The 21,056-nt window shown below is 41.8% G+C and overlaps 1 protein-coding gene across 14 annotated transcripts in view; it reads left to right on the top strand.

The window, feature by feature from the left end:
* Positions 1–21,056, top strand: part of DLGAP1 (DLG associated protein 1) — a 240,626-nt gene that overhangs the window by 200,122 nt on the left and 19,448 nt on the right. For 12 of the 14 annotated variants that reach the window (XM_008159956.3, XM_008159949.3, XM_054724204.1 and 9 more), the window contains 3 exons: positions 1,405–1,778; positions 4,701–4,792; positions 17,296–17,717. In XM_008159956.3, the coding sequence (XP_008158178.2) occupies positions 1,405–1,778; positions 4,701–4,792; positions 17,296–17,717 (888 nt within the window). The remainder of the gene's footprint in view (positions 1–1,404; positions 1,779–4,700; positions 4,793–17,295; positions 17,718–21,056) is intronic. The other 2 variants (XM_054724209.1, XM_054724210.1) reach the window with 1 other exon arrangement.

Below are 21,056 nucleotides of genomic sequence, written 5' to 3'. Positions count from 1 at the left end.
AGGGAAGGAGGTGGGTTGAGTGGTGGGGACCTGCTGATTTGATATAACAGCAGGGACGCCAGCTGAGAGGAAAAGGCATGGATGAGGTAGGGGTGGCGGTAGGGGTGGGGAGAAAGTGATGGAAACACAATAGTTTGAGCCATGTTTTAAAGGGACTAAACAAACGTTTTTAGAAAGCTGGTCAAGAAATTGTTCTTTATTGGCAGGGAGTTCCCATTTGGACACGTAATAATTCATTTTGATCTGCATTTTCCTATATCGTGCTACACAAATGGAAAGCTGAAAGCCAGTGTGTAAAGCTTCTTCAAGACCCTCAGCGTTACAATTAGATGGTTGGAGAGAGGGCTGGAGCCTGCTTCAGCTGGAGCCTCAGGAGGACCTCAGCTAACTCACCAGGTCCACAGACACCTCACTGCGCAGGTGCAGGCCCTGAGGTGATCAAGTCGCCCTGAAGGACAGCACATCAGGGTGTGGGCTCAAACAGACACACAGAGACTGATTTAGAAACTAGTGTGTACATTTATTTTACAATTAAAGGAGACTTTGGTGCCGTGTATTACCTCTCAATAGGTAGTTCTGCTCAGAAACAACAACCAAAAAAATCAGGACAAAAGTTCATGTAATTTTATCCAGAAAGAGAGAAAGAGACAGAAAGGAGAGAGAGAGAGAGAGAGAGAGAGAGAGAGAGAGAGAGAGAGGGAGAGGGAGGGAAGGGAAGGGAAGGGAAGGGAAGGGAAGGGAAGGGAAGAGAAGAGAAGAGAAGAGAAGAGAAGAGAAGAGAAGAGAAGAGAAGAGAAGAGAAGAGAAGAGAAGAGAAGAGACTGATGTTGATAAAAGCAAATTGCAGGAACCTATGATAATATGCTGTATATCCCCCACCCCCTACCCAGGCACCTCATACTGTTCTTAGGATTTTACATGCTTACAATCTCTATGCTTTCCTTCTTTTCCCAATGTTTATTATCAACCATCAGAATCTTCTTTAACGAGTTACTTGGTTTAATATTATTTATATTTAATATTTTCCTGAGAAGGTAGAGACTACCCTGGCCTTATCCATGTGCATATATTATCTCTCTGGGTGCACTGTTGCCTGAGAAGATTTCTACAGATGGCTAATCATGTCTACTTTATGTTGACTCATATTAATTTCCATTTCAGAAACTTCCATCTCAGAGGTTGGTGTTTTTCGGTCTTTTGTCCCCTCAGTTTTGTGGGGTGTCACCTTATGAAAGGCCCTAAGGGCCCAACCAGGAATCTTACTTAGTCTGTCAATGGACTTGTGTTCTTGTTAAGTGTCTTAGTGTGTTTCATGTGCCCTAATTTCCAATGGATGTCAGTTACAATATCAGAAATTAAAACCCATGCAGAAATCACAGTGTCTTTGTTTTCACTGTCTTCCAGTGTCATCTTGCATTACAACATATAAGAAGACACCACCTCCAGTCCCACCCAGAACTACCACGAAACCTTTCATTTCTATCACAGCCCAGAGTAGCACAGAGTCTGCCCAGGATGCCTACATGGACGGACAGGGCCAGCGAGGAGATATTATCAGCCAGTCTGGACTGAGCAACTCCACGGAGAGCCTGGACAGTATGAAGGCTCTGACAGCCGCCATCGAAGCCGCCAATGCCCAGATCCACGGCCCTGCAAGTCAACACATGGGCAACAACCCTGCCACCATCACCACCACGACCACCATAGCCACCATCACTACAGAGGACAGGAAGAAGGATCACTTTAAGAAAAATCGATGCCTGTCAATCGGGATACAGGTAACAACCTCCCTTTCCGACCTTTGAATTAGGAACCCAAAACTAAGAAATGTAACTTACATTTTTCCAGATTTGCGGTCTTGCCATTTTGGATGACATAGCTATGCCTAGGACCAGATTTTCAAATTATTGGCTCTGGACTCCCTAAATTGTTAAACATGATGAAACAAAATTATGAAGGCATTATGTCTATAGATATTAGCAGCTATTGTTTTTGTTCTTTAAATTGAATGTGTGACTCAAACTGTAGGGTAATTAAACAAACAAGAACACAGTCAAACACAAAGGGCCCTCAATTCCTAATGCACATATTGATTCTCAACAAAGGAGTGGACATCCAAGAATAACCTGGGTTATCGGGTGGTGTTACAGTACGTTCAACACCCTTGAGTAACCAGATGAGAACAAAAATGTGAGTCCCTCCTCATAGATATGGGAGGGAGGGAGAGCAAGACCAAAGAGCCTGATGGTGTGGAAAGCAGTTACTCACATCACAGCATCAAGAGGAAAGAATGCACAGCAGTTTCGGCGTAATCATTGGCCATTTAGTCAAGCATCTCATAAAAATGGTAGAAAACTCATCAGGGCTGTCAGTTCAGCTCACTACTTTCTGCTCCTCAAAGATAACATCAAACTAATTCTTGTTTTTCCCACCTGTTCAGCGTGGCTTACCCTTTTATCAATGGAGAAGAGTCATTCTTTTCCCCCGGTTTTGTTGTGCAGGTGCCCTTTGAATAATAACTTCCTGACGTGGTGTCCAATAAATCTATCCACACTGAACATACACTAGGGCACAGCTAAAAGCCAGGTGCAGGGTACATTTTTCACAACCATGATGTATTTTCACAGTCCATTCTGCAGAGTCCACTTTTAAAGGGTAATTAAACTTTCTCTAATAGTGATGAGTCAAATGCTTTTTATAACCTGCAGGTTACCATAACACAAGTTGTCAAGTTTCCTAAAAGAACTCCTAGCCCTGATGTTTGGAATTAAATGGCACAGCAGGAGGCATGGGCCCAAAGCCAGCCTCCACCACCATGCCCTCCACATCTTCCTAGAAGCTAATTACCCTCCCAACACCGAAGGATTTGGAGTAGGGAAGAGCAGAGGTCAGTCCTCTGTGTCATCCTAGGCAAACTACTTCATCTTCCTGAGCCTGTTTCCTCCTCTATCCCTCATAGGATTATTTTGAGAATGAAGTTTCCTAAATCGAGCAACCTATGGGGGTATAGAGTTTCAATATAAGATGATGGAAAAATTAGAGAGATCGGTGGTGGTGATGTCAGCACAATATGAATGTACTTAATACCCCTGGAACTGTACATTTTAAAATGGAAACTTTAAAAAAAATTTTTTTATTGATTTCAGAGAGAAAGGGAGAGGGAGAGAGAAATAGAAACATCAATGATGATCATCATCAATTGGCTGCCTCCTGCATGCTCCCTACTGGGGATCGAGCCCATAACGCAGGCATGTGCCCTGACAGGGAATCTAACCATGACCCCCTGGTTCATAGGTTGACACTCAACCACTGAGCCACAAAAATACTTATTGGCCTATTGGACTGCTATATATAAATTGCCTATTCATATCCTTTGCTAGTATTTTGTGTTTTTATCTATTAAGTTGTGTTTTATTTTATTTGTGGGATCTCTTTATATCTTATGACGCTTAATAACCCTTTCTTGGTTGTATATACAGTAAATATTTTCTCTCATTTATCATTTATCTTTTAAATTTTGTCCTTCATTGTAGAGAATCTTAAATTACTATATAGTCAACCTAGCTTTTATAGTTTAGAAAGGCTTCCTCTACTCTGAGTATATTTTTAAAGTTCTCTTGTATTTACTTTTATCCTGTCATATTTAATATTTTTTTATTTTTGTTGTTGTTGTTGTTAATCCTCACCTGAGGATATTTTTTCCATTGCATTTTAGAGAGAGTGGAAGGGAGGGGGAGACACACAGAGAGAAACATCTATGTGAGAGAAACGCATTGATTGGTTGCCTCCCACAAGAGCCCTGACATGGACCAGGGTTGGAGCCCAACCAGAATTGAACCCATGACCTTTCAGTCCGTGGGCCAACATTCTAATCACTGAGCAAAACCTGCTAGGACTTCATGTTTAATTTTTTTAATCCTTGCCCGAGGATATTTTTCTATTGATTTTTAGAGAGAGTGGAAGAGAGAGGGTAAGACAGAGAGAAATAGCGACGTGAGAGAAACACATCAATTGGTTGCCTCCCAAAAGCACCCCAACCAGGGCCAGGGCCAAGGAGGAGCCTGCAATGGAGGTATGTGCCCTTGACAGGAATCGAACCTGTGACCCTTCAGTCCTCAGGCTTAGGCCTAATCTATCACATAGGCTCGAGGTCATATATGGGCACATTTTCTATATGAGTTGTAATATATACATATCTACTTAGAAGCTATGGAGTAATATTTAAAGCCAATTCCTTAGTTTAAGGGGCAGGGGAAGGGGGGAATGAAGATATTCTACAGTTTATCTTAATGAGGTAAATACCTAAATCTCCCAAAATCAATAATTCTGACTACAATCAACTTTCTCCTTTCTTTTGTATTTTGTTATCTGCAAATTCAAAACTTCCAAGAACATAGTTCCATGTAGTGCTCCCTTCTAACATAGGGCTCATAGGTGAGTACATACAAATCTATGGAGGAATCATAGACATTTATTAGGCAAATTTTTAAGTGACTAAAATTGCATTTTATGAAGATCAGCAGAGTCAAAGTGCATGCTATAATAATGTAGTAATGGCTCTCATTAAATGCAAAAATATTGAAGAAAAGGGTTACAAAACATTCTAGTAGAGTACAGAGGTTTCTAGTGAGATGTGACATTTGTTTTTCAAGTGAGATCAATAAAATGGAGCACCTCTACATATTTGATTATTTCTTTAGGTGGATGATGCTGAAGAACCTGACAAGACAGGGGAAAATAAAGCGCCCAGTAAGTTCCAGTCCGTAGGAGTGCAAGTAGAAGAAGAGAAGTGGTGAGTCCACATGCATTCGTCCTCTTTCATCTTGAGGTTGCAAGTATGGTACAAGTATTTTTCCCCAGGATAAACTAACAAGATTCAATGATATTGTCCATTAAGTTTTGGTAGCATTTACAGGGTAAGCTTGAAAGAGTATTAGCTGATTCCCTCTTCTACTTTAATAGTGGAGACCACTCCATTGAAGGTTTAGCTAGAATAGTAGAGTAAGCACATCACATTTACATACACATAAGCACTGTGTATATTACTGTTGTGTTGCAAAACTATTCCTCTTCAAAAAACCTTTCTATTTGGCACTGTAAACTTTTTAAGAGATGAGGACTTATCTTATTCCTTGTTTTCTCTTAGCACTTAATAGTGTTTGGTGTTCGATATGCATTCAATGAATGATAAATAATGAATGAATGGGGAAAAGGAAAAAGAAAATTTCCCATTATTATCCTGGTGGGGATGTGGAGCAACATTAACTCTCATTCATTGCTGTTGGGAATGCAAAATGGTACAACCACTTTCAAAGACAGTTTGGTGGTGTCTTACAAAACTAAAAATATTCTTATCATATGATCCAGCAATCACACTCCGTGGTATTTACCCAAAGAAATTGAAAACTTATGTCCATGCAAAAACTTGCCCACAGATGTTTACAGCAGCTTTAGGCATCATTGTCAAAAATTAGAAGCAACCAAGATGTCCATCAGTAGGTGAATGGATAAATAAACTGTGGTATATACAGACGATGGAATATTATTCAGCATTAAAAAGAAATCAGTTATCAAGCCACGAAAAGACATGGAAGAAAATTAAATGCACATTACCAAGTGAAAGAAGCCCATCTGCAAAGGCTCTTTATAAGTATTTTCAATTCTATTATGTACCCAGATAGAATCTCTCTAAAGATTGAAATTTTAAGAAGGCAATTATACCATCTTTTCTTTAAAGTAAGAGAATAACCTCAAATTTAAAATTTTCCTTTAAACATTTCCCCTGCAGTCAACTGTTCTCTTACCAAATTAATGCCCTGACACTTGCCCAGCAATCAGAATGTAAAATATTGCATTATTTGGCCTAGTAGCAACCCAAAAACTTCAAATGAGCCACTTTTATCATGTTATTGAAAAGTTGAACATTTAATGAATTGTTGAAGTTTGTAAGGATGGTCAGTTCCTCGGTAAACTGAGTAACTTATTTAAAATTCATTCTCCAAAGGACTAGTCAACCCAATATTGGTGCTTAACTTTCTAAAACGCACCCTTCCTCGGAGGTCACTCTATAGTTAACCTCTGTAAAGTACATAAGCATTTAAGTTGCTGCTAATGATGTTTTCAACCTCTCCAAAAGAAATCCATTGTCAAACAGTCAGGGATTACCTGTATCTTCTGTCTCTAATTATAATTCTTTTTATAATTTTGTTGGTAGTAATTCATTTAGATGGGATCTTAAAAAGCAAATTTGGGCAGGTGAAATTACCTAATGACAGACAGGGGATTTTCTTAAATTATCTAGTGATAAAGCTGAGTCTGTTGTTTTCACAATGAATGGCCAATACAATCCATCTCTTCCTTCCCCAAATAAACAGACTGATACGCAACAGTAACCTAACAAAAAGTGAGAGAAGAAAGAAAACAGAGCCAGAGGAAAAAAGAGATAGTTCAGAAAGAGGAAGAGGAAGACTTTGTAAGAGGCCAAAAGATTCATTATCACCTTTTGAATTTGCCACAATTTAGGAACCAAAACTAACATAGCAAAGTCCACCTGGCTGGTTTGTCTGTTAAAGGGTAGACGTGTAAATGCAGGGTGCTCTTCAGTGTTCCAAATCAAAACAAAAGTCAATAACTCATTAGTAGAAAGTAAAATGCACTAAGTAACCTATCTGCTTCAAAAAAAAAAAAAAAGGAATCAAAATGAGTATTACAAATGCTGGTATATTTGCAGGCAGCCATGACATCTTCAGAATGCCATTGATAGCCAATATGCCCCGTTCATTCTCCAGGGCCGCCTCATGGTGGGGCCCTGCACAGAGGAAGGCTGACTAAAGGTCCCTAGTTTAAATGCCATGGCAGCACCAAGCCAGGGACAATGCATGCATGTGGTTTGGGAACAAGACGGCTTATTTTAAGCCCAAGAAGAAACTCCTCATCTCCATCAAACACTAGCTATCTTCCTTCCATTCCTGTTTCTCGGGTTGGCTGGTGGCACTGTTTGACAGGATCCACGTGGCATATATTTGCTGACATGTAGGACTGGTGCTGAACAAAGTGGGCAAGTCGTGCCACCTCCTCCCAGGATTACTCACCTCCACCACAGTTCTCTATCCCACGGCCTCCTAGCATCCCGTCTCCATGCTTTCTGGTCCTTCTGACTACCCCCCAGGAATTTGCATGAGGCCTTCCTTTCTTTCAAGCTGATAACTAGCAAATCTAGTAAACCAATCCTTCCTATTTACTGAGGTGAGAAAGCAAGAGCCTCCCAGGGATCTCCCCTTTCCGTCTAAGTCACAACTGTGCTTCAATAGTGGTTCAAACTAAACTTCTTGCACTAGCCCCTTAGTGACTATAACAGTGGACACAAAGAGAAAAAAATATTATTTTCGTTATAAAAATGGTATGAAAAAGCAAAGTTACTTGGAGGAAAACATGCAATAGCATAATAACAGTTTATAACTCTTTGATGGGCTTTGGAGCATTTTAAAAAACTGATTATATATATATCTTATTATTAAGTATTATCTATATTTTCTATAATTGAATAATCTAACAATAAGGAAAGTAAGTTCATATTTATGTATTATAAAAATTTATAAATTACAGAAATAAAATAAGATCCCCCATAATCCTATCCATTAACCATGAATTAATATAGGTGTATAGTTTTACCCATACTTTTTCCAGGAATATTTTATTTTATTTGAATTCCATTTTGTGTTTATTAGAAAAACAAAGCAAAAGCATCAAACTTCCCTGGGTTACTTGTTTCTGACCGTACTTATTTTTTGTTTTGTTTTGGCACAAATTGCCAAGGATGAAGAGAACAGGAGAGGGAAATACACAGACACACACACAGCCCATTTTGAAAGCTGGAAGGCAGATAGACTAGTGATAACCAACTTAGCTGACCAGAGAAACTGAATCTAAAGCCAGTGATGCAGAAATCCAAGCTGTACCTTGATTTAAATTTCAGAACCCACAGAAGGCATGGGAATGGACTTTGTTGAAGGTGGAGCTACAAACCCCTAGAACCTGCAGAGCCAGTGACAGTCCTTCCTCTCTGTGGCAGAGGCCGGAGTTTCTCATCTTCAGAGGCTACAACAAAAGGGTCTCTGGTCTGGAGGACAGCAGCACGGTTGAGGGCAGGATTACTGTACTGAAAATAGGAGGATAAGTGCAAATTTACAAACAATTTGAACCCAAGACCCAAAGATTCTGACATCAAGGATTTGGCAAGGTAAAATCCCAGCCAGATCATCCTGCAGTGAGGATTAGCTTGGAGGAGCCCCTCCCCCAACCCCAGACTTCTGACTGGTTTTTAGTCTTGGTCATAATAAAGTAGTCATAAAAGCAAGTTCTGAATAGTGACTTAAAGTCTTATATTTATCCACCAAGTTATGATTTCCAGTGTTCTTCATTCCTTTGTGTAGGTCCAAAGTTCCACCTAGCATCATTTTCCTTCTGCTTGAAGAAATTTTTTTAAACCATTCTTATAGTGCATATCTACCCGGGATGAATTCTTCCAGCTTTTGGATATTGAAAAAGTCATTATTTTGTCATCATTTATTTTTATTTTTTAAAATATTTTTTTATTGATTTCAGAGAGGAAAGGAGAAGGAAAGAGAGATAGAAACATCGATGATTCGAGAAAAACATTGATCGGCTGCCTCCCTTCCCCCCCCCCCCCACCCCACTCTGGGGATTGAGCCTGCAACCCTGGGCAGGTGCCTTGACCAGAAATAGAAGCGTATTCATAGGTTGATGCTCAATCACTGAGCCATGCCAGCCAGGCTCGTGTTTCTTCAATTTTAGATTAGTATTATGCATATATGGAGACTCCTAATTGAGGTCTAGGCACAATCTACTGAGTCTTGCCTTTCTGCTTATTGCCATATTCCCCATGTTGCCATATTGATGTCATAATCTCTAGTTCAGAAACAAGAGGTAAGTGTGAAGTGTGTGTTACAGGTTTGGCCTTCGGCCCCTGTCGCAACTCAGCTTTCATAAGGTTAGATATTTGTGATATATTTTGTAACAACTTATAAATCAGTCATTCTTAATTTTCACAACTAAGAGTGTTAAGGGATGGTAGAAGTTTTGAACTTATATACTTTTTTGTTATTTATTAACATTGTCAAATTAACAAACTGACATCTGATGTTAGTGATTATAGATAGAAACTACTGGTCTCACGGCAATTTTCTAGAAAGGAAACTCCAGAATGTTCTTTTTCTGGTGTATGTATATTTAATATTTCCATCCGTGTCCTTGTAAAGGACTTCTTAACTACCTGGGATCTTTAGAGATCATCCATGTGAGACGCAGTGCTACATCAAGGACGATTTGCCTTCAGCATCCAAGGAATTAGAGAAGAAAACTTTAACTAGAATAAACTGGTAGTAAATCACTTTGTGGCTTATTTTCCTCCTTCAACCACTCCCCCACCCCACCATGCCTTTGTGAAATATGTGAAGTTAGGTGACAGTGAATGTCATCAGTAGGATTTGTGCGTTTGGAGCTATGTGTATGCGAGGGAAAGGCAAGATCCTTTCACTGGTGTTGATGGGATGGGAATGGGAGCAGATGGGTATTTTGGTGATTTGCAAAAAAGCCTCTGGTCTTTCTTATCTCCAGTTGGTGGAGCCATCTCCTTCTCTCCTAGTATACCTTTTGTTTATTGCAAGATAATACTTAGGCCTCCAAGGGGACACTCCATGCTGGGGTTGGGGAGAGTATTGCAGGCATCAAAATAGCCTGAGAATGACACCTGCCATTTCAGCAGGTCTGTGAATGCACACGTTAAGGTGTAGGTGTTGGAGGAGAGTACTGGCAATCTATTATGAAAGCTGCTCTCTATTTCTAAACGCACATGCCTCAGTGAATAAGATGATTACACTTTTATCACCAAAGTCTCTTCTATTTCTATAAAATTCCGAGTTCCTGAAATCTTTCTTGCTTCATACATTCAAATTCATGGCCTCGCAACTGAGTGGAACAGTATGGAGAGGTAGCATTGCTTTCTCTTTTAGCAAATGTCAACTACTAGAAATGATCTCTTTTGCTTGCAAACGACTTAAATATGTAAACTTTGGGCTTCTAGTGATTTGTGTCTTTTCAACTAAGCAGGACGTTTAAAACAAAAAGCCAAAATTGAGACAGAACCTTCTGACAGCCAATTCAGGAACCACAGACTTGGAAAGACCTTTGGCAGTCGAAAATATCCGCCTTTGCCAACTCAGAAGCTTTGGATCCATCCCCACTCCTCACAGTTTACTTGGAGTGCTGCAGAGCCTAATACCCACTATTGATCTTATACAGGATTTGGCAAACAGCCTCTTTTCTTTGCCAAGTTAACAATGTGATCTAGCCAAAGAGTTCCTTACAGTACACCTGAGTTTTAAAGGTGCGTCATTCATGCGTTTCAAATTTCAAAAGCCTGAAACTTGGCATAATTCCTGACATGCCTCATGCACTTTTTTTTCTCTCTCTCTCCTTCCTTCCTTCCTTTTTCTTTTTCTCTTTCCTCCTTCCTTTTGTCTCTTTGTCTTTTCCTCATCTCTCTCTCTTTCTCTTACACATTTCTCAAGATAATTTAGTTTTTGTTTTTGTTTTTTTAAAAAAGGCATCTATTTCACAAGCCTATGGCCTCCATTTGACCCAACAACAAGACCACAATAAAAGTAAAAATAAAAAATTGTAAGTGAGACCTCTTGGGCTTTTAGCTGCCTGAGGGTAAGAGCCAGGGAGTGACCTAATGCTCAGATTGCTGAAGAAAGCAGTTCCTCCTGGGGCACAGTCAGTTCAAGGATGTTCTGTTGAGACTCCTCACCAAGGTCTTACAGTGACAGCCCATCACTGCGCTAGCACCTGCCCAGCTGGTACTGAAAGGAGGCTGGCAGCATGGGCGTGCTCTCTGAAGTTATCACATGATAACAAGCCCACTGTGGTTATTTTCCATTTCCTCCCTTTCTTTTATTTGACAAATATAATACAATTATTTGAAGTAGAGAGAGTCTTTATGTTGAAAACCTATTCTATTTTCCTTTGCTTAAAGAGATTTTCATGGCCCTGGCCAAGTAGCTCAGTGGGTTAGAGTGTTGTCCTGATATGCCAAGGTTGCAGGTTCAATGCCTGCTCAGAGCACTTACAAGAATCAACCAATGAATAAGTGGAACAACAAATTGATATCTCTCTCTCTCTCTCTCTCTCTCTCTCTCTCTCTCTCAAATAAATAAATAAATAAATAAATAAATAAATAAGAAAGAGAGAGATCTTCAAGCAGAAGAATGATGAACATGGAGGGCTTTAAATAACCAATGGATTTTTGTGTTGAGGTAGTTTTAAAATTTGTCGATAAGACAGTGCTAACCTCATACAAATGGGGTGCTGGAGAGTTCCTCCCCACTGAATTTGGAAACAAGGGCTGCATTAGGCCTAGGTTCTTCATGCACTGTTCTAACTGGGAAGCTGATGTGACAGAAAGCATGAACCTTGCCCCGGTCATGTGCTCAGTGGTTAGAGCATCACCCTGGGCACCGAAGGGTCACATGTTCAATTCCTGGTCAAGGGCATGTACCTGGTTGCAGGTTTGGTCCCTGGCCCTGGTAGGGGCACATGCGGGAGGCAACCAATTGATCTCTCTCTCTCTCTCTCTCTCTCCCCTCCTTCCCTTCTACTCTCTCTCTAAAAAAAAAAATAAAAAGGAAAAAATATCCTCAGGTGTTTATATATATATATATATATATATATATATATATTTATATTTTTTATTTCAGAGAGGAAGGGAGAGGGAGAGAGAGATTGAAACATCAATGATGAGAGAGAATCATTGACCAGCTGCCTCCTGCCTCCTGCATGCCCCCTACTGGGGACCAAGCCTGCAACCCGGGCACGTGCCCTTGACTGGAATCGAACCCCAGGCCCTTCAGTCCTCAGGCTGACGCTCTATCCATTGAGCCAAACTGGCCAGGGCTAGAAAGTTGTAATTCTTGATCTCAATCTCCTCACCCCACATCTTTCTTTTAACCTATCTTTTATTTTATGTAAGGAGATACCTTGGGTTTTTACATCAGTTAAAGGGAACCATTTCACAAAATACCAAGATGGCTGCACTTTTGAAGAGTAGCATTTTGAGACCCCACATATATTCGGTCTGAAGTCCCCTATAAAGAAAGAGCAGCACGGGACTCCTTTTGAAACTAGATGTAGCCCTGAAAAGCATCCACTGTGTGAATGAGAGAGATAAAGATCACTAGAAGCCAGAGGATTCTGCAACAGGATGACTTAGTTCGTCTCCTTAAGATAATTTCATGGCTTAGGTCTCGCATAATGGAATCCTTGCAGGTCCCAAGCATATATATTCTAAAGATAACAACTGTGCTTAGTTTCTGCTCATGACTTATTTTGCTTAGACAGTCCCATCAGACAGAGGAGATGAGAATGGGCCTGCAACTCACCATCTGTGTGTTGATTTGTAGCCTGCTGTGCAGAAAAGTCGCAGGAGGGGGCAGAAAATCCTCTAATTGAAATATAAACTGGTTTCATAGAAGGAGCACAAAGCAACAGCAGAGGTGAATACTAACAAGTGACTTTTCTCTTGCTATTCAGAACAGACAGGGTATTGTGTCCCATACTGGTTGAGCCAGTCTGTAGTTTCATGGTTTTTTGCTCCTTAGACCAGAATATTGGCCGGTCTGTTTCAGAAGCTGTAATTATTACACATTGTGCCTTCAGGGCATGAAGGACTCAAGAAGCTTCAATGCTGGAGATTGTGGGTTCAAAACTAGCAAGACACTGGGTTCAGCTTTTGGATTATTAGCAGCAACCAGCAACGAATCTGTTCTTTTCAAAAAATACAGAAATTAATCCAGTGACTGCTTCTGTGTTTTTGTCAAAAATTTAAAACAGCAACAACTTGATTGCACCTTTCCCTGAGAAGGAACTTGGCCCATGAAAGACTGAACACGTTCTGTAGAGCAGAACATTCTTTGAAAGCTCTGGGTGGAAGAAAGCACTTGCTTGAGGAACTTAATTGATAGACACAGTGCAGCCGGGCCAGGGCTGCCTGAGTTCAAAGGCACCGCTTTTAATCCCAAACCATTTTCATTTTACTTAACTGTTATTTCTTTCTGGGTGACTAAACTGCAAACTTCTACTCATCTGCTGCCAAGTGATTTTTCTTAAGGAGGTGGATACTTTACCAGATTCATAGCCAGGAGCCTCTGTCAGGAATGCCGATGATACGGTTTTGTGTCGAATAGAAACGGGCCCAGGAAAGTAGGTCATTCTGTTTTGTATGTGAAACAGATTCTGTCTCTGGCAACTTTGCTCCAATTGAAAACAATAAGGCACTGGTCCGTCCTTAAGTCTGGAAATGTAATGCCTCTGGCAGTACATGATCTTGGAGAGCGCAGCCTAGTGTTTTTTCATAGCTGGGATTTTGTGTTAGTAGAACAGCCACGCTGTCAACTGTTGCAAGGAGTGCCATCCAGATCACACATATGCAGCTGGAGAGGAAGTTCAGAAATAAGTGGCTCTTCTACATTTCCTCGCTAGTACAGAGATCTATAACATTGCCTTCAGACTCTCGCACTATGTGATTTTGAATGGCCCATTGGAGAGTTTGAAAACTTATAAAATGACCAGGTATCATGGAAGTAATTTCTTGAAAACAGCAAACAGTGAAATGGGCCAGTGTCATCTGGTTCATCTTCATAAAATGAATCACAACATATTTGATCATTTTGACTGTGCTAATAACTAACACAAATTAGTGCAGCCACTTTTTTCCTAGACATTTATTATCTTGGGGAAAAAGTGATTTATTCAGATGATTGGGACTTCCAGTTTTTCTAAGGGGTATAGAGTTGCAAATAATTACCTGTTTTGTTCTGGTCATTCTTTATTTTTGAGGGATCAGAGTACTAGTTTTAATTGGCTTTCACAGAGTGTTCCAGGAAAGCATATCTAGTTTATTAAATGCTGTATTGTTTAGTCCACTATGGAACATGAAACAGTAACTGAAAATCAACTGGCAAATAAGCAATCTTAAAGTGGTATAATCATGAACTGGTCAAGAAAATTTACCACCTCGGCCCCATTAGGAAGGCTACTATTAAAGAAAAACAAAACATAAATAAGTGTTGGCAAGGATGTGTAGAAATTGGACCCCTTGTGCACTATTGATGGGAATATAAAATGGTGTGCCTGCTCTGGAGAACAGCATGACAGTTGCTCAAAATTAAAAACAGAATTACCATATAATTCAGCAATTGTACTTCTGGGTATATACCCAAAAGAATTGAAAGCAGGATCTCAAAGAGGTATTTGTACACCCATGTTCATAGCAGAAGAGTCCATTAAGACATGAATGTATAAACAAAATATGGTATATACATACAGTAGTCCCCTCTTATTTGCGGTTTTGCTTTCTGAGATTTCTGGCAGTCAATCATGTCTGAAAATATTAAGTGGAAAATTCCAGAAATAAACAATTCGTAAGTTTTAAATTGTGCACCGTTTTGAATAGCATGATGAAATCTTGCTCCATCCCTCTCTGTTTCTCCTGGGAAGTGAATCATCCTTTTGTCCAGGGCATTAGCTCTGTGTATACTCCCTGCCCTGCCCGTGAGTCAGCAGCAGACTAGGTTATCAGATTGACTGTCCCGTATCGCAGTGTTTGTGTTCAAGTAACCCTTTTTATACTTATTGGCCCCAAAGCACAAGAGTAGTGATGCTGGCCATTCAGCTATGCCAAAGAGAAACTGTACGGTGCTTCCATTAAGTGAAAAGGTGAGTTCGGTACAATGAGAAATTTTGAGAGAGAGAGACCCACATAACTTTTATTATAGTATATTGTTATAATTGTTCTATTGTATTATTAGTTACTAGGGGCCCAGTGCACGAATTCGTGCACCTTGAAAGGAACTGTGGACTGTGAGGCTGTGGTGGGCACAGGGGCGGGTCTTGGCCCATCCTCCATGCCGCGGTCCCCGGTCCCCTATCTGCTGGCAGCCCTGCTCCAGTCGCTGCCACGCCCATGTGCTGACAACACTGGCCCTGCTCGCACCCGCTGACAGCGTGGAGCAATTGGGGCCAGCGCCAGCAGTGAGTGCGAGCGGAGGCTGCTGTCCCAATCGCCACTCAGGAGCAGGGAAAGGTGGAGAGCCCTCAGGGGCGATCGGGGCTGGCAGCCACCGCTCGCACCCGCTGATGACGCCAACCGATCGGGGCTGACACCAGGCACTGGCAGCAGGTGCAAGCAGGGCCGGCGCTGGTAGCAGATACAAACGCCCAGCAGGACCACAGCGCACAGGAGCAAAGAATTTTCAGTAACCACCAGAGGCTCACCCCAATGACAGCGACCGGCGCCCTGCCTTGGTTTGGTGCCCCCGCTCACCTGCTCCACCATCCCACCATGGCCAGTGCCCACCATGTTCCGCGTGTGCCCCCTGGTGGTCAGCGCACATTATAGCGATCGGTTGTTCGGTTGTTCCGCTGTTCGGTCTATTTGCATGTTAGCCTTTTATTATATAGGATTGTTTTTTACTCTCTTACTGTGTCTACAAATTAAACTTTATCTCAGGTGTGAATGTGTAGGGAAAAACAGTATACACAAGGTTCAGTACTAACCGTAGTTTCGGGGAGCCACTGAGGGGTTTGGAGCATATCCCCATGAATAGGGGGGGATTATTATTCACCCTCTTAAAGGAAGGAAATTATGGCACATGCTACAACATGGATGAACCTTGAAGGCATTACACTAAATGAAATAAGGCAGTCACAAAAGGACAATTACGTTATGATTCCACTTATATGAGAGACCTAAAGTAGTCACACGCAAAGGCACAGAAGGAATGGTGGTTGCCAGAGCCTGGGGAAGGGGTAGGTAGAATGAGTGGTAGTTATTTAAAGGGGAAAGAGTTTCAATTATCAAGAATGAAAAACTTCTGGAGATGGGTAATAGTGAGGATGCACAACCATGTGAATAATGTACTTATGCCACTGAGCTGTACACTTAACACTTATTAAAATGGTAAATTCTGTGATATGTATTTTTTCACAATAAAAATATATAAAACATTAGATCAAGAAATTATCTTAAGAAAAAAACAAAGAAATACAGATGGGATAATAGACACACAATGCTACCTTCAGTGAACTTATATTCTCCATCGTTTCCTGCCTGCGCCAGGAGCCATGAAGCTTGTGGGTGTGTGCATTTTAAATTGCTGCTCACCCACACCTCCCTTTCCCTTGTCTGAGAAAGAATTCACTGCTCCTCGGTTCTTCCCCAACCCTCCCGTCCTCCACGTCTTCACCTTCCCTGCAGGAATCAACCAGGGATGTACAGAGTCCTTTGGTTGGGAAACGCTGATCGCATGGATGTCCGTATAAAATGCTCAGACAACTTAACAAGTTGTCTTCCATCACCTTGGTAGAAGGACCGTGAGAAGGGAAATGAAAGGCACAGGGGAGGATGGTACAGGAGAACTCTAGAACTGTGAGCTGATTTTTGCCCCAAAAGCTTTGTACCAAGTAATAACAACGACCTATGTGATCAAGAGACATGTGAATCCTTACCGGGAGAAAGGAGTCTTACTTCAAGGGGAACCTACCAATTCTTTAGTTTGCTTTGAGGAAGTCTTAGTTGGTAAGAGCTGCCGCTGGAAAAATGTGATTTTTGCCAGATTCACGATAGCCTTGGCCCAGTTTGGGTTGGTTCCCCTCCTTCCCATTTCTATGCAAGTTATGCATAATGAGATACAATTGAATTGCTCCTTTACCCCTCACCAATCTGAATCTCAGGATTCAGGCTGTTCAGATTTGGGGAGGAAATTGGCCATTGGACATTATACTGGCTTTGCTTGCTCCACTTCTGAAATCTCTGTAGATGTGCTTTAATATTGAATGAAGATGAGAAATTTGTATTCTTTGTTTAAATATTTTTTTATTGATTTCAGAGAGGAAGGGAGAGGAGAGAGAGAGACAGAAACATCAATGATGAGAGAGACTCATTGATGGGCTGCCTCCTATACCAGGGACTGAGCCCGCCACCTGGGCATGTGCCCCACCGGGAATCAAACTGTGACCTCCTGGTTCATAGATCGACGCTCAGAGAAATTTGTATTCTTTATGTTAGAGCTACGGCAACTGATAGGCTTGTATCAGGGCCTGCCTCTGCAGACTGAGAAGATGAGACCCCCCTATTGTCACACCCATGAAGAAATGTGGAAAGTGGTGTTGCTTCAAGAAATATCCTTGCACTAAATCTCCTTTCTCTATTCCTCCAAGCTTCCGCAGGTTCACCCGATCCAACAGTGTGACGACAGCAGTGCAGGCGGACCTGGACTTCCACGACAATCTGGAAAACTCTCTGGAGTCTATAGAGGACAATTCGTGCCCGGGCCCCGCGGCCAGACAGTTCTCCCGGGACGCCAGCACCTCCACCGTCAGCATTCAGGGCTCAGGAAACCACTACCACGCCTGTGCGGCCGACGACGACTTCGACGCGGATTTTGACCCTTCGATCCTGCCTCCCCCGGATCCCTGGATTGACTCGATCACTGAAGACCCCATGGAGGCCGTTCAAAGGTCAGTGTGCCACCGGGATGGCCACTGGTTTCTGAAGCTTCTGCAGGCGGAGCGCGACCGCATGGAAGGCTGGTGCCAGCAGATGGAGAGAGAAGAGCGGGAGAACAGCCTGCCGGAAGACAGTAAGTACGCAGCTGTGCACATCTGTACGCGCGGGGCCGGGGCGCACCTGGCGTCTTTAGACGGGGGTTCCCTCCCTGCCAGATGCGCGTGTGCAGCCTGCAGTCTAACCCTACCGCCGCGGGGCGGGTGGGAGAGCCGGGCGCCCCAGGGCGGCACAATAAAGAGAGCACCTCTGGTCACACCTTCCCCAGCTCTAGAGCCATCGCTTGTAGTTCAGGATCCTTTCCTCTGAAAAACACCACGCTCCGCGGAGGGGCGGCCTCCTAACGTGGTCCCTCTTCCCCGAGGTGTCAACTGAAGGGGTAGCCGATTCTCGGGGAACGAACAGTGATTCTGACCAGTTTCCAGGTCCACACATACGTGTGCTTGGGGCATTGATGACCTCACAGTGTTATTACTTTCATTAGCAGGCAATGTGAAAACAAGGCTAGTCATGTACAGGCCGGGAAGAGGCTCAGACTTATTTGCATTCTTAAGCCTGCTTTCGCGTGCACTTTCTTGCTTCCGTTTTTAGGGAGGCAAACCTTCAGCCGCTAAGTTAACGTGAACTGCAATTTAATGGCCCAAATGAAGTGATAAAATAAAATATGATGACTGACTAAATCATGGAGACCTGGCACACCTTTCTTTGCAAACCTGGCCTTTTAGCAACAACAACAATGCCTAGTGAACATGGACAAAGAAAAAAAATGGCTTTAAAGTACGATGATTTCGAGGCACGTTTTGCACATTTTCAACAATTCTGAAATTTGATACAGTTTACAATCACTGTGTATTTACTTATTTTCCTCTGAAAAACTATTACTCAATGAACGTCGGATCTTCCAACTGACGAATGATAGACATTTAGTGGTAGGCTGCCTTCTTTTTGCATGGGAACCAGCTAGAAGAGTGTTGTCCTGGTGTGGCTTTTGGACCTATTTTAAAAATCGGTGTTTAACTTCTTATTATGAAAATTTTAAAACGTGCACAGAAATAGAAAGTTTAATGTAATGAACCCCCATCTGCCCATCGTGAAGTTTAACACTTGGCCAGTCTTATCTTCTTATTTCCCCCCACTTATTGTTATTTTTGCCAGATTCTTTTTTTAAAAAAAAGATATTTTATTGATTTTTTACAGAGAGGAAGGGAGAGGGATAGAGAGTAACATCGATCAGCTGCCTCCTGCACACCCCCTACTGGGGATGTACATGCCCTTGACCGGAATCGAACCTGGGACCTTTCAGTCCGCAGGCCGACGCTCTATCCACTGAGCCAAACGCGTTAGGGCTTTGCCAGATTCTTAAAAAAAAAAATCTAAGGCATCATGTCACTTCACTATGTATCCCACACTGACAAGGACTTTTTCTCTCTCACATAATCACCATGCATTATCATCCCTCACAAAAATAATAGTAATTTCTTAATAACTAGACTGAGAGCCTACTGTAAGTCATGTTAAAAGGACTTATTAAATAAGCCAAGCTCGCTGTGTCAAGGAGCAGTGAGTCTTCCATTAAGGAAGTAGTGTTCAATGAAAACTAAGTCTGGGAAATAACAGTAGTTTGTGGGATTTCCTTTCTGTGTCCACTTTCTTGCTCACATCTTTTCTCTCTGCTCCTGCCTCCTGCCTAGACCCTGCCAACCAGATGACTAGCTTATTTGTTACCGTTATGAGCAGGTTAAAAAATCCATAAATGGGTTTCTGTAACATTCATTAGATTCTTTCACATTATGAGTTCAAACAACTTAGCAGTAGAAAAATTAATCTCCTTGACACTTGGCCCGAAGAGTCGATGCCACTGGGGGCTCACTTGAGTGTTGATCCACAAGCAGAATTAGCTTTTTGCCCTCATAACAGGTGAATGAGGCACCACCAGGAGCAGTGGGTGGGGAGAGGCTTCAGTAAGAAAGTCTTAGCAGTTGCTTCGTGGTCTCTTTTCCCCGTGTGCGCATACCCAAAGTGTACTAGATTTTCTAGGAAACATCCGTGTCTCAGGAGCTACGGCCTTTGAGTGCTGCTCAACAGAACAAGCTCTCCTTCGGATTTCAATCCATTCAATTCATTCGTTTGGGACTCATTCTACCTTCCTGGGTGGCTTTCAATAGGACCCAGGGAACCTGTTCATCTGATGTTTTCTTTTAACCTGAGACTAGATCTACTTCTCTCAACCCAGCTTCATAATGATGTGTTGTATAGACATTGTATAAATATTTTGGAAAATCTTCCTTTAGACTAAAAGAGCAGTGAAAAGTATATGTGGTTGTATCAAAACAATGTATTTCTGACAGTCATGTCAGAAAACCAGGTTCTCATCTTGCGTTTGGGACTAAAGAAAAACATAGTTGTATTTTGAAATGTACATGACTGGTAAAGTCCCAAAATGATAAACACAAAGGGACTACCCAAACATTAGCTGTTCTAAAACTTTATATCAGATGTTATTTAAAACATTGATTTAAAAAAAAAAAGATCTTGTATTGATTTTGAGAGAAAGAGGAAGGGAAGAGAGAGAGAGAAACGTAGATGTGAGAGTGAAACATTGATCAGGCTGCCGACCTCCTGTACACTCCCAAGTGGGGATCAAGCCCAAATCCTGTGCATATGCCCTGACCCGGAATGGAACCAGCAACCTTTTGATGCATGGGATGATGCTCAACCAACTGAGCCACACAGCCAGGGCAAAACACTGGTTTAGAATTAGGAATTATAAATCTATTCCATATGAAGTGATTTTTTGTTATGACAGTATTCGTTATAACACGATTTGTTCTAAAGAATGATAATTTGCTGTCCTTTGTACATGAAGGTGCCACCATCCCACCATTAATAAACTGTACTTCTTGAGGGTGTTTTCTTCAGAATAATGATTCATTTTTTCAAGTCTACCTCTTTATTTTATGAGGTTGCTGCCTGGGGTGGGGATGGGGTACTAGGGTCATGGTTGCAGAATGAGCAAAGATAAGTAGGAGTGGGAATATTTTTGGTGCTTTGCTTTAAAGTACCCAACTGAGTAAATTGGCCTTAGATGACAAGTATGTAATGAACCCTTCTTCACTGGGGACTTGGCCTCTCTTTGTAGTTTGAAACGTATTTTCATATCAGAACCTCCTTTTCGAATTAGAAAAAAATATACAACAGCCCCCACAAATATAACAGGAGCGACAGTGAAGCACTTCTGGTGAGGGCCCGGAGCACTGCCTGCTTAGCTTCTACCGCCCCCAGACTCAGGTGCCTAAAACACGCCAGTCCCCTCTCCCCAAAATTCTAGGATTCCTGGAATACAGTTTGAAAGTCAATGGACTATCGTGAAAGGTTCAAATTATTACTTTTTTAAATATAATTTTATAATTTTAGA

Source organism: Eptesicus fuscus, chromosome 12 (assembly GCF_027574615.1).
Source record: "Eptesicus fuscus isolate TK198812 chromosome 12, DD_ASM_mEF_20220401, whole genome shotgun sequence".
Taxonomy (NCBI): Eukaryota; Metazoa; Chordata; class Mammalia; order Chiroptera; family Vespertilionidae; genus Eptesicus; species Eptesicus fuscus.
This window is presented reverse-complemented; position numbering and strand designations above follow the sequence as displayed.